Genomic DNA, 15,565 nt, shown 5'->3' with positions numbered 1-15,565 from the left:
GACATGCATGTGTATTAAAAACATAAAATTTCAGTTGGATTTATTAATTGACTTACCGACTAAATGATTTTCTCGTTTGAATTAGTTTAATAATATTCGAATATATCAGACCGCACTGCGGTTTTCGTCAGTATTCAAGGTAAGCAGCTTACCACACATTAAGTAATATAATAAGACATCCCCTGAACTTTTGTGTATTTCAATTTCCGCATATAATTCACGCTTTATAACGAACAGAATTTAACCTTAACTCAACTGAATTAGAGTGGTGCCCAACGATAACAAACGGCCATACATGCGCAAGATGGCTGCAAGAACTAGCATCTTATTGTCTTTCGATTCTGGACATTTTGTCAGATTATTTTTATTGCTTCAACGAAGCTTTTAAAAATGTCTTTCGGTTTTATATCATACGTTCCATAGTAAGATTCTAGATATTGATAGCGTTGTAAGCATATTTGGCAATAAGCTGTTTCTGGTAAGGATGTATGCTGAAGTTTATTTGATACTTGAAGAAGGCCATAGCAATATCAGACTGTTGATTAGATATAGCATTATTAAGGTCGACAGCTTTCTAAAATATGGCGTGACCGGAAACTAATGAAACGTCAAAGCATTTCCTTCAAGCGTATACAAAGTTTATTTCATTTTGTGTTTCATTTTACAATTATTCTTTAAACAAATACCTTAGACTACGTTAAGGCTAGACCTCTTAGGAAAAGAATAATTCTGGTAATTTAACCTTGAATTGCATTTCATGACAACTGACTAAACCTTTTGAATTGCGAGCTGTGTTATTTATAGTTTTAAGACGTTACAGTACGGATCCTGTCTAGTCTAGGCAGCACAACCTGTTGCCTTCTTCACATCCTCAATAAACTTCTGCACAGTTCCTTTACCAGCTGAAGTGTTGTAGTGAGTTTTCCAGTACTGAGCTTGAGAAGGAAGATCTGATGGAATAGGAGCGGAAATTCTTGCAAGAAACAGCCGAGCAGCTAGTCCAGAGTACAGCGGTTTCTCCAAGTCTTCCCATTCAGTCTCGGTCCAGTCGATGCCGAGTTTAGCTTGAATTTGGTCGCGGTACTTCTTCAGACCTTGCTGTATAACAGTCTCACGGTAACCAATCTTGTCAACCTAAGCGTTAATAAAGAAATGTCGTATAAACTGACAGCCCGGAGAGGACCCGGGTAGATATATCCTATGGTAAAGTAATTTTCTGGCATATAAATTAAATATCTTCGCTTTCGATTACTTCATAGAATGCGCAACGTACGGGATTTTATTAACCAGTGACAGACTGATTGTGCAAAACCAACTTTCGCCGACCCTCATTTCTTTATTTTCCACTCGGCATATCTAATCACGGCATGTAAACAACGAGTAAGGTTGGAAAGGCTGCAAAGAAATAAATAATGCAAAATTCCACATACACATAGACTTGGTGTCCTGCGAAAAATTCTTTTGCCTTCCAGGTCTCGTTTTATGTTAGAAATAAGAATAAAGTTTTACGTCAAGGAAGTATCGGCTTAAATAAAGCTTACTACCTACGAACTATTACGTACGAAGGGACAACTTGAGAAAAGAGGCGTTTACCTGCCAAATACCTCCATGGTAACCGCTTCTGTATGTACCAGGCGCCTCTCCATATTTTGACTCGACCCATGCAACACGGCAAAGAAATTTGTGATCGTCTGCAAATATTCCTAACCCGTTTATCGTGTCTACGACTTCCTTAACGACGGAAGCTCCTTTTCCCTTTGGTGAAGTAGCCATGTTTTCCGGGAAATTCAAAACCTGAGAAGATACCAGGAAGAAAACTCTGTTAAAGCATGTTTTGAAGAGACAGCTACAATTATGGTCACGACAATTTTGTTGTCATTTCGACCATAGCAGCGGAGCACTAGCTTTGCTGCTGTTTGTGCATGTCATTCCTCTCGAGTGCATGCATTAAGGTCGCGGGGGACACCTTGGGCTCATCATTATGCATTTATTTAAAGCGTATGCACGGCACAACGACTGACATCGACAACTTTACGAGATATTTATGACTGGACAAATATGGGCGCGTGCGCGTGATTTGTAAATCCCCGTTTCTTTGATATTTTAACCAATTTAAAACAACACTTGGCGATTACGTTCATATGATTGCGGAAGTCTTTGGCTTATTTTCATTTAATTTGAATATTTCTGCAACTCAGAGTATCACAAAAAATTCGGCATAACAATCGTGTCCTATTTAAAAACGCATTTTCTCATCATAGCGTGGATATATTACCATATTACATCTCTCCTTTGCAAATGATCGTTTAGCTCGGGACACCTTCGGAAACCTCAATTGGACTTTCCGACATTTGTGGCAGAGAATCAGCGCAGATCAGAACTTCATGACTTGCCACTGCAGATAGTAAACTATGTCTGAAGTGTGTCATACAGAAGCGGAATTTTAAAAAACGCTTGAGAGGTAGAAGACATAAAATTGAATTTGCGCACTAAACCGCCATAACTTGCTGGCAAACTTTAAATTAAAATCCGCTTCTGTTATGACACTCTAGAGGTATTGACTGATTAGTTTGACAGATCACAGTGTGCTGTCTCCTCTCTTCCGCAAACTCTCCACAAAATCTTTTTTCCCAATTTGGCACTAACAGCTGAGAAATAAGCGTTTTAAAAGATGAGGTCAAGCATTCCCTCATGATTTATTCATGCTGTTGGTATCCCCGCGACCTTAACCATTATTTGCTGACTCACAAAATTTCTAAAATATTTCCATAGATTTATCAATAACAATTAAGTTTGCATGATAAGCAAACTAATTAAGTTTGCATGATAAGAATTGCTTATTTCTATTCACAACATTTTGCAAGAAATATAAAAGAATACATGAAATGATGACGGAAACTACAATATAATTCAAGCATGAAGACCTTATTTGGCCTTATGTGACACTGTTTCTCGGGAAAGAGATAGGAAACTGTATTTCATATTATAAACCCGGAAGGACGATGTACTAGGCTTTACGGTCCTTCCATTGCATGTGTTTACCCAAGCTTACCCTTCTATTTTGATTTCAAATTGACCTGTTTTTGGTCGTGTGCGACATTGAGCTTGGCATGTTTTAATTCCACGGTCGAAAGTGAAAGTAGCGCGACTAATCTCCCTCAAACTATATTCCTGAAACTTGTACGTTCTGGAATCGAAATTTCGTTCCTAACCACTATTTAGCATAACAATGTGTTATATGTTTTCAACATTAATCAACATTTTATCCTTTAATGAAGTCTCTGAAAGTGCTGATTAAGTTTAAAATGACTCAGTAGAAATAACTGATGATAAAAGCGGAAGTCACTCTTATGTCGTGCATTCCCCGAAAACACGCAGTGCACACATAAAATCTAGCTGATAGCTTTACGGAGAAATAGACAACAGTCAGTTTTTTGTTTCATACAGCTGTAGCACAATAATGCAGGAGGGTTGTAGCTTTCGCTCTGTGTACGCGGTACGGTATAACACAACATTTGAATTTGAAACTTCCGATTTACTGGGTATCGCAAAGTAGGTGACGATCTATTATTCACAATATTCCTGAATTGAAATTGAATTGGAACCACTGCTCCGTGTAGCATGTACAATAACCAACAATTCTGTACATGACATTACATGTTTGCCTTTTCTTGCACCCGATTGAACCAAAAATGGTGAGACTAGTGTATTGCTTACCTTGTTTGCTCGTTCGAAGATTTGCCCAACAACAGCTCAAAGAAATGATCTCCTTCCAGTAGAGGTCAGGATAATATTACTATTACCATATTTAGATTTAATTGAAAACTCTGGATGCAAAGCGATTGGTTACCGGTTAGGTTGAGATCGCATGATCGGTCTACCTTTTGTTTGAAATGACGTTTCTTTGAACGGAGAAGTCACCTCCGACCTCATAAAAAAATACACATATAAATAGGTATTCTAAGAAATGTTTATCATAAGGAGAAACATTACTCATTCTAGAAAAAATTCTCTAGCTGGTGTGTTAAGTTTTTGCAAGTACTTGTCTTGTGTGCGTTTTGGTTAAGAAACTAAGAAGAGCAAAGGCAGAATATATGGCCATTAAACTTTGGAGACCTAACAAAGTAGAGCAATGATCTTGTAGGAATTATTGGAGTGAACTGTAAGAAGTGAAACCGCAGTTCCAATAAACACAGCATCTACAGTCATTTTCAAGCAAAATATTTCTGTTTGCAATGGAAAGGTGACTCATTCGCCTAATTTAAAGTTCGGAGATTATCTTAGTCCAAAGCACGTTTCGCTTTAAGCCTGTTAACACCCTTCAATGGGCCTAAAATTACATTTAAAACTGAAAGTACTTAGTCTCTTTGAGGCTGTTTCATCGGATAAAAACCTCCGGCACTGAAGAATCGAAACATCAATAACTACCCGAGCAATTTCGTTGACAATGACTTTATTTGAACAGTTTGGAAGTCTGTAGTACTTTAACATTTCTCCAAAAATTGTTCTGTAGACATTTCCATACAAAATCTCTTTTAAAAACTTTGATCTTTACATGGCACTTTCAGTTTCCAGTCATAGATTGGTTGAGAAAATTTTGTCAGAACGGTCCAGTTGAGATGCGGTACGTGGCCATTCTTTTGCCAGTGACACATGATGTAAAAAAACATTTGCAGATTCCAAAAGGAAATGATTGAAGAGATCTTATCATTCCCCAAAATCACTAAAATAGAAAACGACATAAGAGAAGAGGAGGCGTCTAACAAATATATAACGAATTACAGAGCAGTTCAAAGGTAGCTAAACAGCAAACTCAATGCTCTCATGACAATTATTCACCTGCCCATTAGTTAAGACGCAACAGATTATCAACAGGTGAAGACTCGAGCCAAACAAATGGTGTTCATCAGCAGAGATTAGGTTAATAGGTCGCAAATGGATTCCCAGTGAATATTTAATGAGCATATAAATACACCATTCATTGTCTCGTGAGCTCAAGGTTCAAGGCATAGGGATACGTGTACACGGAATAACATCCATTGTTGCGAAATTAACCCTCTCCGTGCCTAGCTCGAACTAGAAATTCTCCACAGCATTCATCACATTCCTTTGACGTTAGTTAAAATAATTTGGCGATCAATCAAAACAGTATTTCCTTGTTGGTGGCTTACTTTTATTTGTTACTATCGTCGTAAGCATGTAAACTCATAAGCGCCATTGCGTTGGCGTTGATGTTTGAGGCGCTAATGAAAACCACAATAATTTTACGAAAAGAGAATTAAGACGTTGTCAGATCATTCTTGCGAGTTATCAGGTAAAACGCTTCTTTGCTGTCAGCCAATAGCTGGTTACAGACGCCATTTACCTGCAAGGCTTTTAGTCTCCCATTCCTTGTGGTTTCAGTTCATTGGCTAACGTCACCCAGTGAAGTATACATCGTCTGGAAGTTACTCAAGGCAAGTTAGTCTTTACAGATTTCAATCTTTAGACATAAGCTTAAAATTTAGTTTTTGTATCAAAGTAGAAGTTGGTAGCCGCCCATTCTAATTCCTATTCCATTTTTGTCACCGGATTCATGGTTATCGTTAACGTGGGAGCTATAATTAAGGAATGGAAAAGCTATAGACAAAAGAACTGAGTCATCTTCGATCAATAATTTAAAGTGCGACTGTTAGCCCGTGTTTTAAGAAAAGTTGCCAAATTGTGAAATATACTTTGTGTAAGTAAACAGCTGTTTTGTAGTACACTTGCATGTGATTTCAAACACTGTTGTTTCACGGTTCAGCTTTTTTCAATATTTTAATATTCTGTTTGGTAAAGATTTAGGGCCACAGAGTTGTGTATTTAATACACCGCATACTCTCAACTGTCTGGTTTCACTCTGATATAATTGCTCTGATAAAAGTATTTTTAATTAGCCCACGACAGTCTTCCTCTACCGGGGATGGAAAATAATCTGTTTGAAAAACTGAAGTTTCAAAGAGTCCTTGTCACATTTCGTTCTTCTATCTAATAGTGCTTTGTGAGGACACGTTCTTTGCATTGAAGAAGCGATGAAAGCTATCGTACCTGCGTTGTTACTGTGCTGTTTTATCATCAAGGGTAACAATAAACACTATTTTTAAGACATTCTATTAAGAATTACTAATATTATCGTTCTACGAATCTTTCTAATTATATAACTTGAAGAAATATTGCCTTCAAATTCTAACCGTAAAATATTCTATTTGCAAGTTTGACGTGATGAATGAAGAAAACAGGTAGTTAATTTCGTTGGCCCAGTTTAAGCTCTTTTTAGTGTTGCGTTCTTGGGTAAGGCACTTTATATTAATATACGGTGCTTCCATACACATAAATAAAATCCTACTAATAATAACCTTTAAACATGCAATACAATAGGTTTCTTGTCCAAAGTGTGTGTGTGATGCTACGTACAGCAACTCCAAATGTAGACGTTGTTTCTTTGTAACGTGGCGTCGTTGCTTAGACAATTTTAAACCTTTATCTTGATCTTGTTTGTCATTATCTGTACTTATTCCATTCATGTGCATTGTCTTATTCAAGCTTGTGGATCAACGTTTGAAGGACTTGACGAAGAAACGAATTTCGTAAATATTCCCGAGGGGGGCTCAGCAGAGACAGGTAAATAATAATGCTACAAAAAACGAAGATACCTAATCTGCTCTTCAAATAAAAAATTATTTTTTTATTGGTTTTGGACATTTTTGATTCATATAATGTCCTATGGACTCTCAAACATATAACTCAAGTCGTAGCCCCACGACCGTACAACGGTCTAAGGGGTAGTAGGTGAGGAAAGAGTTTATGGCACTCCCCGTTCCCCCCCCCCCCCACCCCCCTTGAGCTTTATGCCTTTAGCAAATTCTCAAGAGCTTTCTGTCTGCACTCGACAGGCCGGTGTTTAATTTTGGTTTCCACGTTACGTCATGCATTATATTCGCCATCCGGGACTTCAATATTTTCTTTTGACATAAAAAAAAAATAACATAAATCGGCGAGAAATTATTCCAAAACAATTTAAAGATGTAACACAACACAAACACTGCAAAGTTACTGAAGAAAAGTTACCATTCAAACAAAGAATTATCCCTGAAAAATCAAAATTTGGTAAACCCTATATGCCAGAACACGGATGCCATGTTATTTTATAAAATAACTCAGATACTACGCGCGCTCTGATTGGTAAAAAACCTATGTACTATTGTACCGGTAAAGTCCCGCTTCTGTCCCGACATGGCCGCACTACGCTCGATTACGCATAACGACGAAGAATTAACTTTAGTTTGATGTATTCTTTTGGTCTATCTTATGGTTAAAACGGAGGATATATAATTATCGTAAATGATCATTATGAAAATTTACTGAGGGTGGATCACAAAATTGAATTTTCCCGCCCACAACAGTTGAGCAAAGGCACTAGAGAAAAAAAAAACCAAAACGCAGAGACAAACACTGACAGAGTGCGAAGTAACAGAATAAACAGGTCCCCTTTCACTGGACTGGAAAAATATGGATATGGTTACATTCAACATTAACTCGGAAATGTTATTTAAAAGGAATAAAACTGATCGAATTTGTCGCGATGAACTTGAATTATTTTGATGGCAGAACCTCATACTAAGTTCTTGTACGCGCTTAAATTATATCTTCAGTTTTACGTGCTTTCAGTGCTTTATCCCAAGTCCGTTATTCGGCGAAAACAAAAGAATACGGAATAAATAAATTCGGAACAAATTTCTAAAGTAGTGTTTGTGGAACTAACCTTTATTCTCAATACCTTCGTCAGTCTGTGAAGTTTGTAAACTTGCAAAGTTTTCGTGCAGTCTTTTACTTGCTTTTACTTTCACGGTGAATGACTCTGGCCACAATTTGCTAGATTTCCACGTCAAAGAACTTTAAAATCGTTGAATACATTTTATACCGTGACAGTTTGTCTTTTTCCTTTCTTTTCTTATGACCTTCATAGCTCTAAAGGAACTTTTAAACGTTTTTGTCGCGTCGATTTGTGGATTTTGTGTGTGGAGCTGAACCTGTGTTTTATTCTTTCGGCCGCTGTGATTGGTTTACCGCGTCATTCGATGAACTTGTTGAGAATAAGACATTTGATCACGAAAATAAAATAGATTCTTATTTCTTTGAAGGACATTTCCTATAGTTCATTCATAAAAGCATGCAATAGACCACACTTTCTAGGGCTTTACTGGGGTAATAAAGCCACTTGGGATGTTGGGAGAACACTCGAAAAGCTTGCAAATCACTCGCCTGCGGCTCGCGATTTACAAGCTTTTCTCGTGTTCTCCCAACATCCCTCGTGGCTTTGTTACCCCAGTAAAGCCCTAGAAAGTGTGGTCTATTGCTTAAGAAAAACGGTTGTCATATCAATATGTTTCTTCGGGATAAACAAGCAGTTACTGAAAATTTCTGTATCCAAAAGTTACGCCTAAAAAGTACAAATCTGTAGAATTTCCATGAAGTTTTTTAAATTACTTTCTTTAAATGTAGTTCCACCTGTCAACCCCAGTAACAGTGGATCTGGTGACGCAAACGTGTATCGAGATACCCCAGACGATGAAGGAGAGAGTGGAAACGAATCAGAAACGTCCGTTGAACTACATCCATCAGCAGATGGTGACAATGATGATGATGATATCACCGACCATGATGAAGATCACGAGGACGACGATAAACATGGCAAAGATGATGAAAACTAATTTAACATCATTGTGTTCCTTTGTTGCTTTTTAGGAGATAAAAAATGGGTATTGAGAATAGAAAAACAACAGTTCAGTTTACAAAAACGCTGTTGTGAGCACATATCGTATTTCGTAGACTCAAGTACCTTCTGAGGTTGACTAACGGCATGAAAGTGAAGCGAAGAATAAAATTAACAATGAAAAAGAAAAGAATTAAAAATGCCATGAAATAAACTAATCCCACATGAACACAGTACAGTTTGTTTTCATAGTAGTCTATTAACTATTTATCTAAAATTATACCTTAAATGTTCTTTCCTTTCATTTATTTCCACCAGTCTGCTATCCCTTTCTTCTCATTGCCACCAAATATGAAATTACCGTTACCCATAAATAGATGACAAGCGCCGTCAGAATAGCCCATAATCCCATAATACCAGCAGCATCGCCCTAAACTATTTTGACCGTGATATTACAACCTGAGGCAAAGCGTTGTTTACTTTTTCTTAGCAGTCTTTTTGAACTTGTAGGATGTACCAAAGGTGACAATTAGCAGAATCTAGTACGTTAGGTTTTCCCTTTAAAAAGGAATTTTGTTTGACAAAATAATACACTAAACTGAGAAACAATTGTAATCCTTATATCCAATTTATTTGCGTCCAAATGCATCTCAATCAAATAATTTCACTCATAGGTACATAAAGGGAAAACGTTTCCGAACATACGAAAAAATTGCAAATTATACTTGTAGTTAGTCTAGAATACAGCTTTAAACCGAGCTGGACTTTACATTCATATCTCGTACAATCTGCAACACCTCGTTCAGAGAATTACTAATGCCATCAATCTTTTTCTCCTGTTCTCCGATATTTCATTTTATTCTGCTTTTCTTCTCAACTTCCGCAATTCTTTGGTGTAAATTCTGGAACTCAACGTCACTGGCTTCTTTCAGCTTCCCAATTGAATCTGCTGCCTTTGATAGAACATCACTGGAAGTTCCTCCGTCACTTTTTCCAGTGCACACCTGTAACAGTAGAAATAAGTAGAATTGTCGGTTCTTTTCCCCCCCCCCCCCCCCCCCCCCCCCCCGCAATAAAAAACTACCTTCCCTTGTCACCATTCACGTACTGCTCTAGCACACAAAGCAAACACATCTCTTTATTTAAAACAACCCCTTCCCCAAGTCTATGTACATCAGTCCTTTTCAAAACGTAAGAAAGAACAGCCCCCATGCAACCCTCTTCAACATTGAAGAGGTAGCTTACACGGTGATAAAACTGATCACGTAAACTATGTATTTTTTTTGAAAGACTTTAAGACAAACTACAAACTAAACAAGTCGGTAGGTTCTCTTACCTTGGCTAGAACTCGAATGCCTTTATGACCCATTCCAATGAAAGGATAAAGCTCTCGCTTTCCTTTTTCGTACTTCATCGAGGCCTGGTATATAATTTCTCCATTCAAGGTGAAAACAACTGGAACTCTGCCATTTTCGAATTTGCTATACTCGACAATACAAGCAATCGAATCATCTTGCAAGGCCACCCTACCTACAAAGTGAGGACAAAAAACCATCAAGTCAAGTTTTTATTTTCACAAACATAACGCTCTTTGTTGGGTCAGTAGGTAACTGTAACTGTATGAAATCGGCCCAAACTTAATCTCAGTCTTGTGATGCGGATAAAAGCACATTCTTGTGATCCGGGAAAAACACACATTAACTTTCAGTCTTGATAGTTATATATAAATAATGTGGGGGCTTTAAGGAACTGGTTTAACAAAGAAGCCGAAGCTGAAAATCCTCAGTCTTGCTTTAAACAACACCAATAATTTGGGTGTCAAAGGAGGCTTTTTCCTAAAGGAAAAAAATCGATCATTTTTAACTGGAATGCTCACAGCAGTTCTATGTCCCCGTCTTGCAATTGGTTTAACATTTCCACTTGGTAAAACAGCACCAACGGTTGTGGTCTTTAACAGATTCCACTATGGGGTTTCACTGAGCTGTTTAGGCGCCAACACTTCACACACAATACAAGAATCTTGTTTTTACTTCTGGAAGGTTAGAGCTAATTGAATCGATCCAAATTTAAAAGCTACTTTATAGTGGGCTGTGGTTTTACTGTAGTTTTTGAGTTGTTTTTATCATTCAGTGGCTCAAAAATCGACACATTACCTTCCACCAACTGAACAACTCCGGTGTACTTCTTTTCACAAGAATTTCGTATGCGTCCATCACTGACATGGTAGCCGACAGTATCAACTGATTCACCTGCTGATTCACGCAAGTTGTGTTTAACTCGTACAACGCCAACAACCAATTCTCGCCTCTTGCCACCTTCCTTAATCAGAACCTGACAAAAAGAACAATAAGGTAATAAAGTATTAAGAAGGGGTCTTTAGGTTGGTTAATTAGGAAGTTAGCGACTTGTGCCTAGAGTGGGTGACCTGGTAGAAGAAGAAGGGTAACCTTGTGGGACGAGCCAATTAATCAATTAATTATTAGGGACCATACGAAACCACGACGGCGACACCAAGGAGAGATTTAGTGATAACAACAATAGCTCTACAAGTGCGTATTCATCTTCGATACATTTCTTAGTCGTCCTCTGTTAATAACAACGTGAAACGACCAAATTCTGAGTAGTCTGAAGAACGTGAACCACGACGGCAAATGTTTTATGTTTCTAGTTTGAATTCAATACTGCGCTTATAATTTAGCGAGAGACTAGTTCTGATACCAATACACGCACTTAATAAATTAGGATAGTTTATTTTAATGTTCTCATTAAAACTCAAACGTGTAGGATTGTAGAAAACTAATTCACCAACGCCACTCTAATAAAAGAGCTTAGCTTACATCTTGGAACACTGTGCGTAACAAGCCTTAATTGTCTTCGCCACTCCAAAAACCTACTATTGACGCGGTCACGAAAGTTTCAAGTATGATGTCTTTCTCACCTCAAGTTTTGGTAGGCTTTCAGAGAAGGGCTGTTTATATCTGGCTCCATGGAAATCCTTTGGCTCATACGTGCAGGTTTTGCAAAGGTCGCTACCAATATAGGAAAGCAAACAGCCGTCAATCTGTATCCCAGAACTAAACCAAGCCTGAAAGGTTTCCAAATAAAAAAAGACCATGATTCGAATAAACACATTTTTGTAATTTGCATTGGTTAAAATAACGTAAGCAGTTGTTTTTATCTAGTTTGTTGATAGAAAAAAATACTAGACTTAGATCACATAATACGGATGGCATATGGGTCTGGCAATCCACAACATCAAATATACGTGCCCTTGAGCCTCGTCTGGCTTCTAGCATTACCAGTAGCTTTTTCTCGTTTCTTGTCATCCCTCATCCCTTTTAGGGTTATTTCTCTGTATAAAAACTCTAAAGATGAACAAATAGCTTTGATTGTAGAAAATAACAATCAAATGCTGCAACTGTTTGTTTGATAGCGATAAGGACTGACAAAAACCCTTGTAACAGCTGAGTTTTCGAGCCTTGTGACGAAATGGTCATGCTAATGTTCTTGGCGCATTTTTATCAATGGCAATTGCGATTATACATGTACTGTAGAGCCAAAATTGGAACCCCATCACAGACATGGAAGGTTAAAAATGGGACCTCGTCCAGCGGCACATATCCATATTAATAGCGTATATAAGGAAGCACCCGCCCCGACTCCCTCAGGTACTTACATTTGGACCAGTGGTAGCGACTCCTTCGGCACTGGTTTGATTAGAAAATACAATGATTTCACAAACGTCGGCAATTCTTTGCTGTAACTCCTGGAATTGAACGTCGGTAGATTTTTTCAGCTTCTCAATTGCCAAGGCACTGTCTTCCGTGTCATTCGTAGCAGAGCAAACCTAATAAAATAACATAAGGATCAGTTGACATTTAAACAGATCCAGGAGCTGATGTCACGGCTTGTTATATTTAAGGATCGTAGCATATGTAGGTCAAATAATTTTGAGCTGCGAGTCGCCCTAGTTTAAAGAAATTCGAGTTGCCTTTTTATCAGCAGCGATCACAACAGTAAACCATGTACCTACTGAACTTTGCTGCATGCGATCAGGCCTAAACATTTTCGCCTTATTAATCGGGCGTGGCCGATTTATAGTTTACCCTTTGGTCGTCCTAGAGCGTAGTCTCCTGGCGCGGCCAAAAAGACGGGGATAGCTTGGGGTTGCTACAAAACCGCTACGGGTGACGCATACCGCAATGGTTTTCATTTTAGTTTTGACAGGAAATCGTTGCAGGCACACTTGGTCGACTTTTGGGTTAATGTGTAATCAGGTTGTGTTTTTTTGCTTCGGCGGAAGGACAGAGAAAAAAGCTTACGGGGCAAAGTACAGTATGGGGCTCAGTTCTCGGCCACTTTTGACGTAAACTTGTATTTCTTACCTCAGAAGAACCGCAGGAACTTGAAATTTCTCCCAGAGCTAGCTACATTATTCAGCTTTTTGGTGTAAAGCTATCGACCGGTCAAAAATTAATTTGCCCGAGCAATAATAAAAATAAAAGCTCCATTTGTGGGCCCAGTTCTCGGCCACCTTGGCCCAGTTCTCGGCCCCTTTTGACGTAAACTTGTATTTCTTACCTCAGAAGAACCGCAGGAACTTGAAATTTCTCCCAGAGCTAGCTACATTATTCAGCTTTTTGGTGTAAAGCTATCGACCGGTCAAAAATTAATTTGCCCGAGCAATAATAAAAATAAAAGCTCCATTTGTGGGCCCAGTTCTCGGCCACCTTGGCCCAGTTCTCGGCCACTTTTGACGTAAACTTGTATTTCTTACCTCAGAAGAACCGCAGGAACTTGAAATTTCTCCCAGAGCTAGCTACATTATTCAGCTTTTTGTGTAAAGCTATCGACCGGTCAAAAATTAATTTGCCCGAGCAATAATAAAAATAAAAGCTCCATTTGTGGGCCCAGTTCTCGGCCACCTTGGCCCAGTTCTCGGCCACTAAAAAGCTTGTGCGTAATTATCTGTAAAAAAATGCTCAATTAATTTTCACAGTCATAAAATCACTCTGTAAACCTATTTATACTATATCGATCCCAAATTATTTTTATGATGCTTTGTTTTACTTTAGAAAAGAAGGATTTTAACGCGCCTAGTTGCCTATGTGCAGGTTCTGGCAAAACCGCATTGTGTGACCCGTGCATTTAGATGGTTTATTTTGCAGTGAAAAGGTCTTGAAAGATTTAGGTGTTGTAGAAATAATAGACAAGACAAGAGTCAGCTCAAAACTTAGAGATAAGATTGAACTTTATTTTTAAAACATTTATTTCTTTCATTCTGGCAGCAGCAGATGAAATTATATTAAAAACCAAGCGCTAAGCTGTGATAGCGAGCAGGGTGGCCGAGAACTGGCAAATACGCAAACGTCGCAAGAAAAAATTTCGAAGTAAGTTAAGACCAAAAAATACAACGGTTCAACGAAAAGTTAACTAAAGCAGAAAGCTGAATTATTCTACGTTTCACATGCCAAAAATTAGCTCGTATGGTGGGGGCTTTTGGATAAAATACGAATTTAACTACATCCATGAATTTGGAGCCGTAAACAAACAACTTTTTCGGGAATGCAAATTCACCTACCTCCGCGTAAACTCGACGTGTGAGCTTTCTATATCGAATTGAACGATCAAACTCAAGATACTTAAAGCACATGAATCAGTCTATCGTTTGAAGGAAATACCTTTTTCTTTTTATTCAACTGGAGTGTGAAAAAACGCGTTAAACACAAAGTGGCCGAGAACTGGACCCGGCCGAGAACTGGGCCCCATACTGTACTGATATTCACCATTGTGAAATTGCACTTACTTTGACAAGTTAAAGTTATTTTTGTAAATGAAAAAGGTAACGTCATTGATGTCACGCAGTGTTTTTTTAGCAAACTAGATGGTTTGCTGGTTTCTGACTATGAATGGGGGTGTGATCTTGCGGTATATTTTTTGAGCCTGACTCCGCCGTAAAACTTTTTTTTATTTAGCAAGAACTGTGTCGATTTTCATTTCTGAACAATTGGTCGTCAAGTCGTTTGTCACAAAGAGTAGAATGTTTGTACAGCATGTTTTGGAATTATTTTAGATTTGGTTAGTAAGACGCTTCTGAAGACCTGAGCAAAACATTGGGAATGTACAGTATTAATAGGAACTTGAATGGAATTTTTCACAAGTTGGATAAAGGTATCAACTGAAAAAAATGGAATTCAAAATGAGAACTTGGATTTTGTTGTAATTAAATTTTATCGCGGATTGGATGCATAATATCACGGCTTTGAAAGTCTTCAAATAATTAGAAAGGTTCCTTTCTTCCTTTTGATCTTATTGTTATTTTCATGTATTGGTTATTCGAAAGTGGTTTTCGTTGATACGAAAAAAAAAACGGGTTTTCACTGAATTGCTTGAAGTATTTTTAGACGTGATAATATTGGCTTAATCAAATTACATTGTGCACGAAATATTTGTTATTCTTTTGTCTTGAAACTTTGAGGAAATTGAAATTTTTGTTTGACAGTAGTGTGTGAAAGGCATTTTATAGAACTGAATAAAAAATAAGAAACATTGATAAAGGTTATTTCAAAGATTTATTTTGCCTGATTTTGAAGGGTTTCAGGAGTTTTAAAGAGTGCTGGTAAACGGCTGTATGTTGTTTGTGATTACGGATCTCATTTAGTTTCGAACGCTCTAATTTTTGAAAGGTTAAAACAGGTTAAAACCGGGCGGTTTCATGAGTTTTTTGGGTAGAAAGGTACGGTGGTGGTCAAAAAAAAAATGTTTAGAAAGGAATGACTGTAGTAGCACGTAAGTCGGAGGTTTGCGTGAGTCACGGGGTATAGTATGCGT

The 15,565-nt window shown here is 37.9% G+C and overlaps 3 protein-coding genes across 3 annotated transcripts in view; 1 reads left to right on the top strand and 2 right to left on the bottom strand.

Annotated features, from left to right (window-relative positions):
* The first annotated feature begins 35 nt into the window (after window positions 1-35).
* LOC144644014 (uncharacterized) lies at window positions 36-8,968 on the top strand. The gene is made up of 4 exons (XM_078503415.1): window positions 36-139; window positions 6,017-6,102; window positions 6,565-6,642; window positions 8,524-8,968. The coding sequence occupies exons 2-4, from the start codon at window positions 6,054-6,056 to the stop codon at window positions 8,730-8,732; spliced, it is 336 nt and encodes a 111-aa protein (XP_078359541.1). The 5' UTR covers window positions 36-139; window positions 6,017-6,053; the 3' UTR covers window positions 8,733-8,968.
* Window positions 68-3,856, bottom strand: LOC144644013 (uncharacterized). Its single transcript, XM_078503414.1, has 3 exons — window positions 3,718-3,856; window positions 1,594-1,794; window positions 68-1,134 (listed from the first exon to the last, which is right to left on the bottom strand). Exons 2-3 carry the CDS (start codon window positions 1,771-1,773, stop codon window positions 838-840), a joined length of 477 nt encoding a protein of 158 aa, XP_078359540.1. The 5' UTR covers window positions 1,774-1,794; window positions 3,718-3,856; the 3' UTR covers window positions 68-837.
* A 478-nt stretch (window positions 8,969-9,446) lies between the features above and the next one.
* LOC144642279 (uncharacterized) overlaps window positions 9,447-15,565 on the bottom strand; it is a 45,429-nt gene continuing 39,310 nt past the window's right edge. Inside the window, exons 19-23 of the mRNA XM_078501256.1 lie at window positions 12,411-12,581; window positions 11,673-11,819; window positions 10,888-11,065; window positions 10,071-10,264; window positions 9,447-9,738 (exon numbers count right to left, since the gene is read on the bottom strand). Of these exons, the coding sequence (XP_078357382.1) occupies window positions 9,586-9,738; window positions 10,071-10,264; window positions 10,888-11,065; window positions 11,673-11,819; window positions 12,411-12,581 (843 nt within the window). The 3' untranslated portion in view covers window positions 9,447-9,585. The remainder of the gene's footprint in view (window positions 9,739-10,070; window positions 10,265-10,887; window positions 11,066-11,672; window positions 11,820-12,410; window positions 12,582-15,565) is intronic.

Source organism: Oculina patagonica, chromosome 2, assembly GCF_052425735.1.
Source record: "Oculina patagonica isolate OP01 chromosome 2, crgOcupat, whole genome shotgun sequence".
Lineage (NCBI taxonomy): Eukaryota > Metazoa > Cnidaria > Anthozoa > Scleractinia > Oculinidae > Oculina > Oculina patagonica.
This window is presented reverse-complemented; position numbering and strand designations above follow the sequence as displayed.

Coding starts and splice junctions, on each gene's coding strand:
- LOC144644014 (XM_078503415.1), top strand. CDS start 6,054: ATGAAAGCTATCGTACCTGCGTTGTTACTGTGCTGTTTTATCATCAAG. Junction 6,103..6,564: donor GTGCTGTTTTATCATCAAGG/GTAACAATAAAC, acceptor GTCTTATTCAAG/CTTGTGGATCAACGTTTGAA. Junction 6,643..8,523: donor GGGGGGCTCAGCAGAGACAG/GTAAATAATAAT, acceptor CTTTAAATGTAG/TTCCACCTGTCAACCCCAGT.
- LOC144644013 (XM_078503414.1), bottom strand. CDS start 1,773: ATGGCTACTTCACCAAAGGGAAAAGGAGCTTCCGTCGTTAAGGAAGTC. Junction 1,135..1,593: donor ACCATGGAGGTATTTGGCAG/GTAAACGCCTCT, acceptor ATTAACGCTTAG/GTTGACAAGATTGGTTACCG.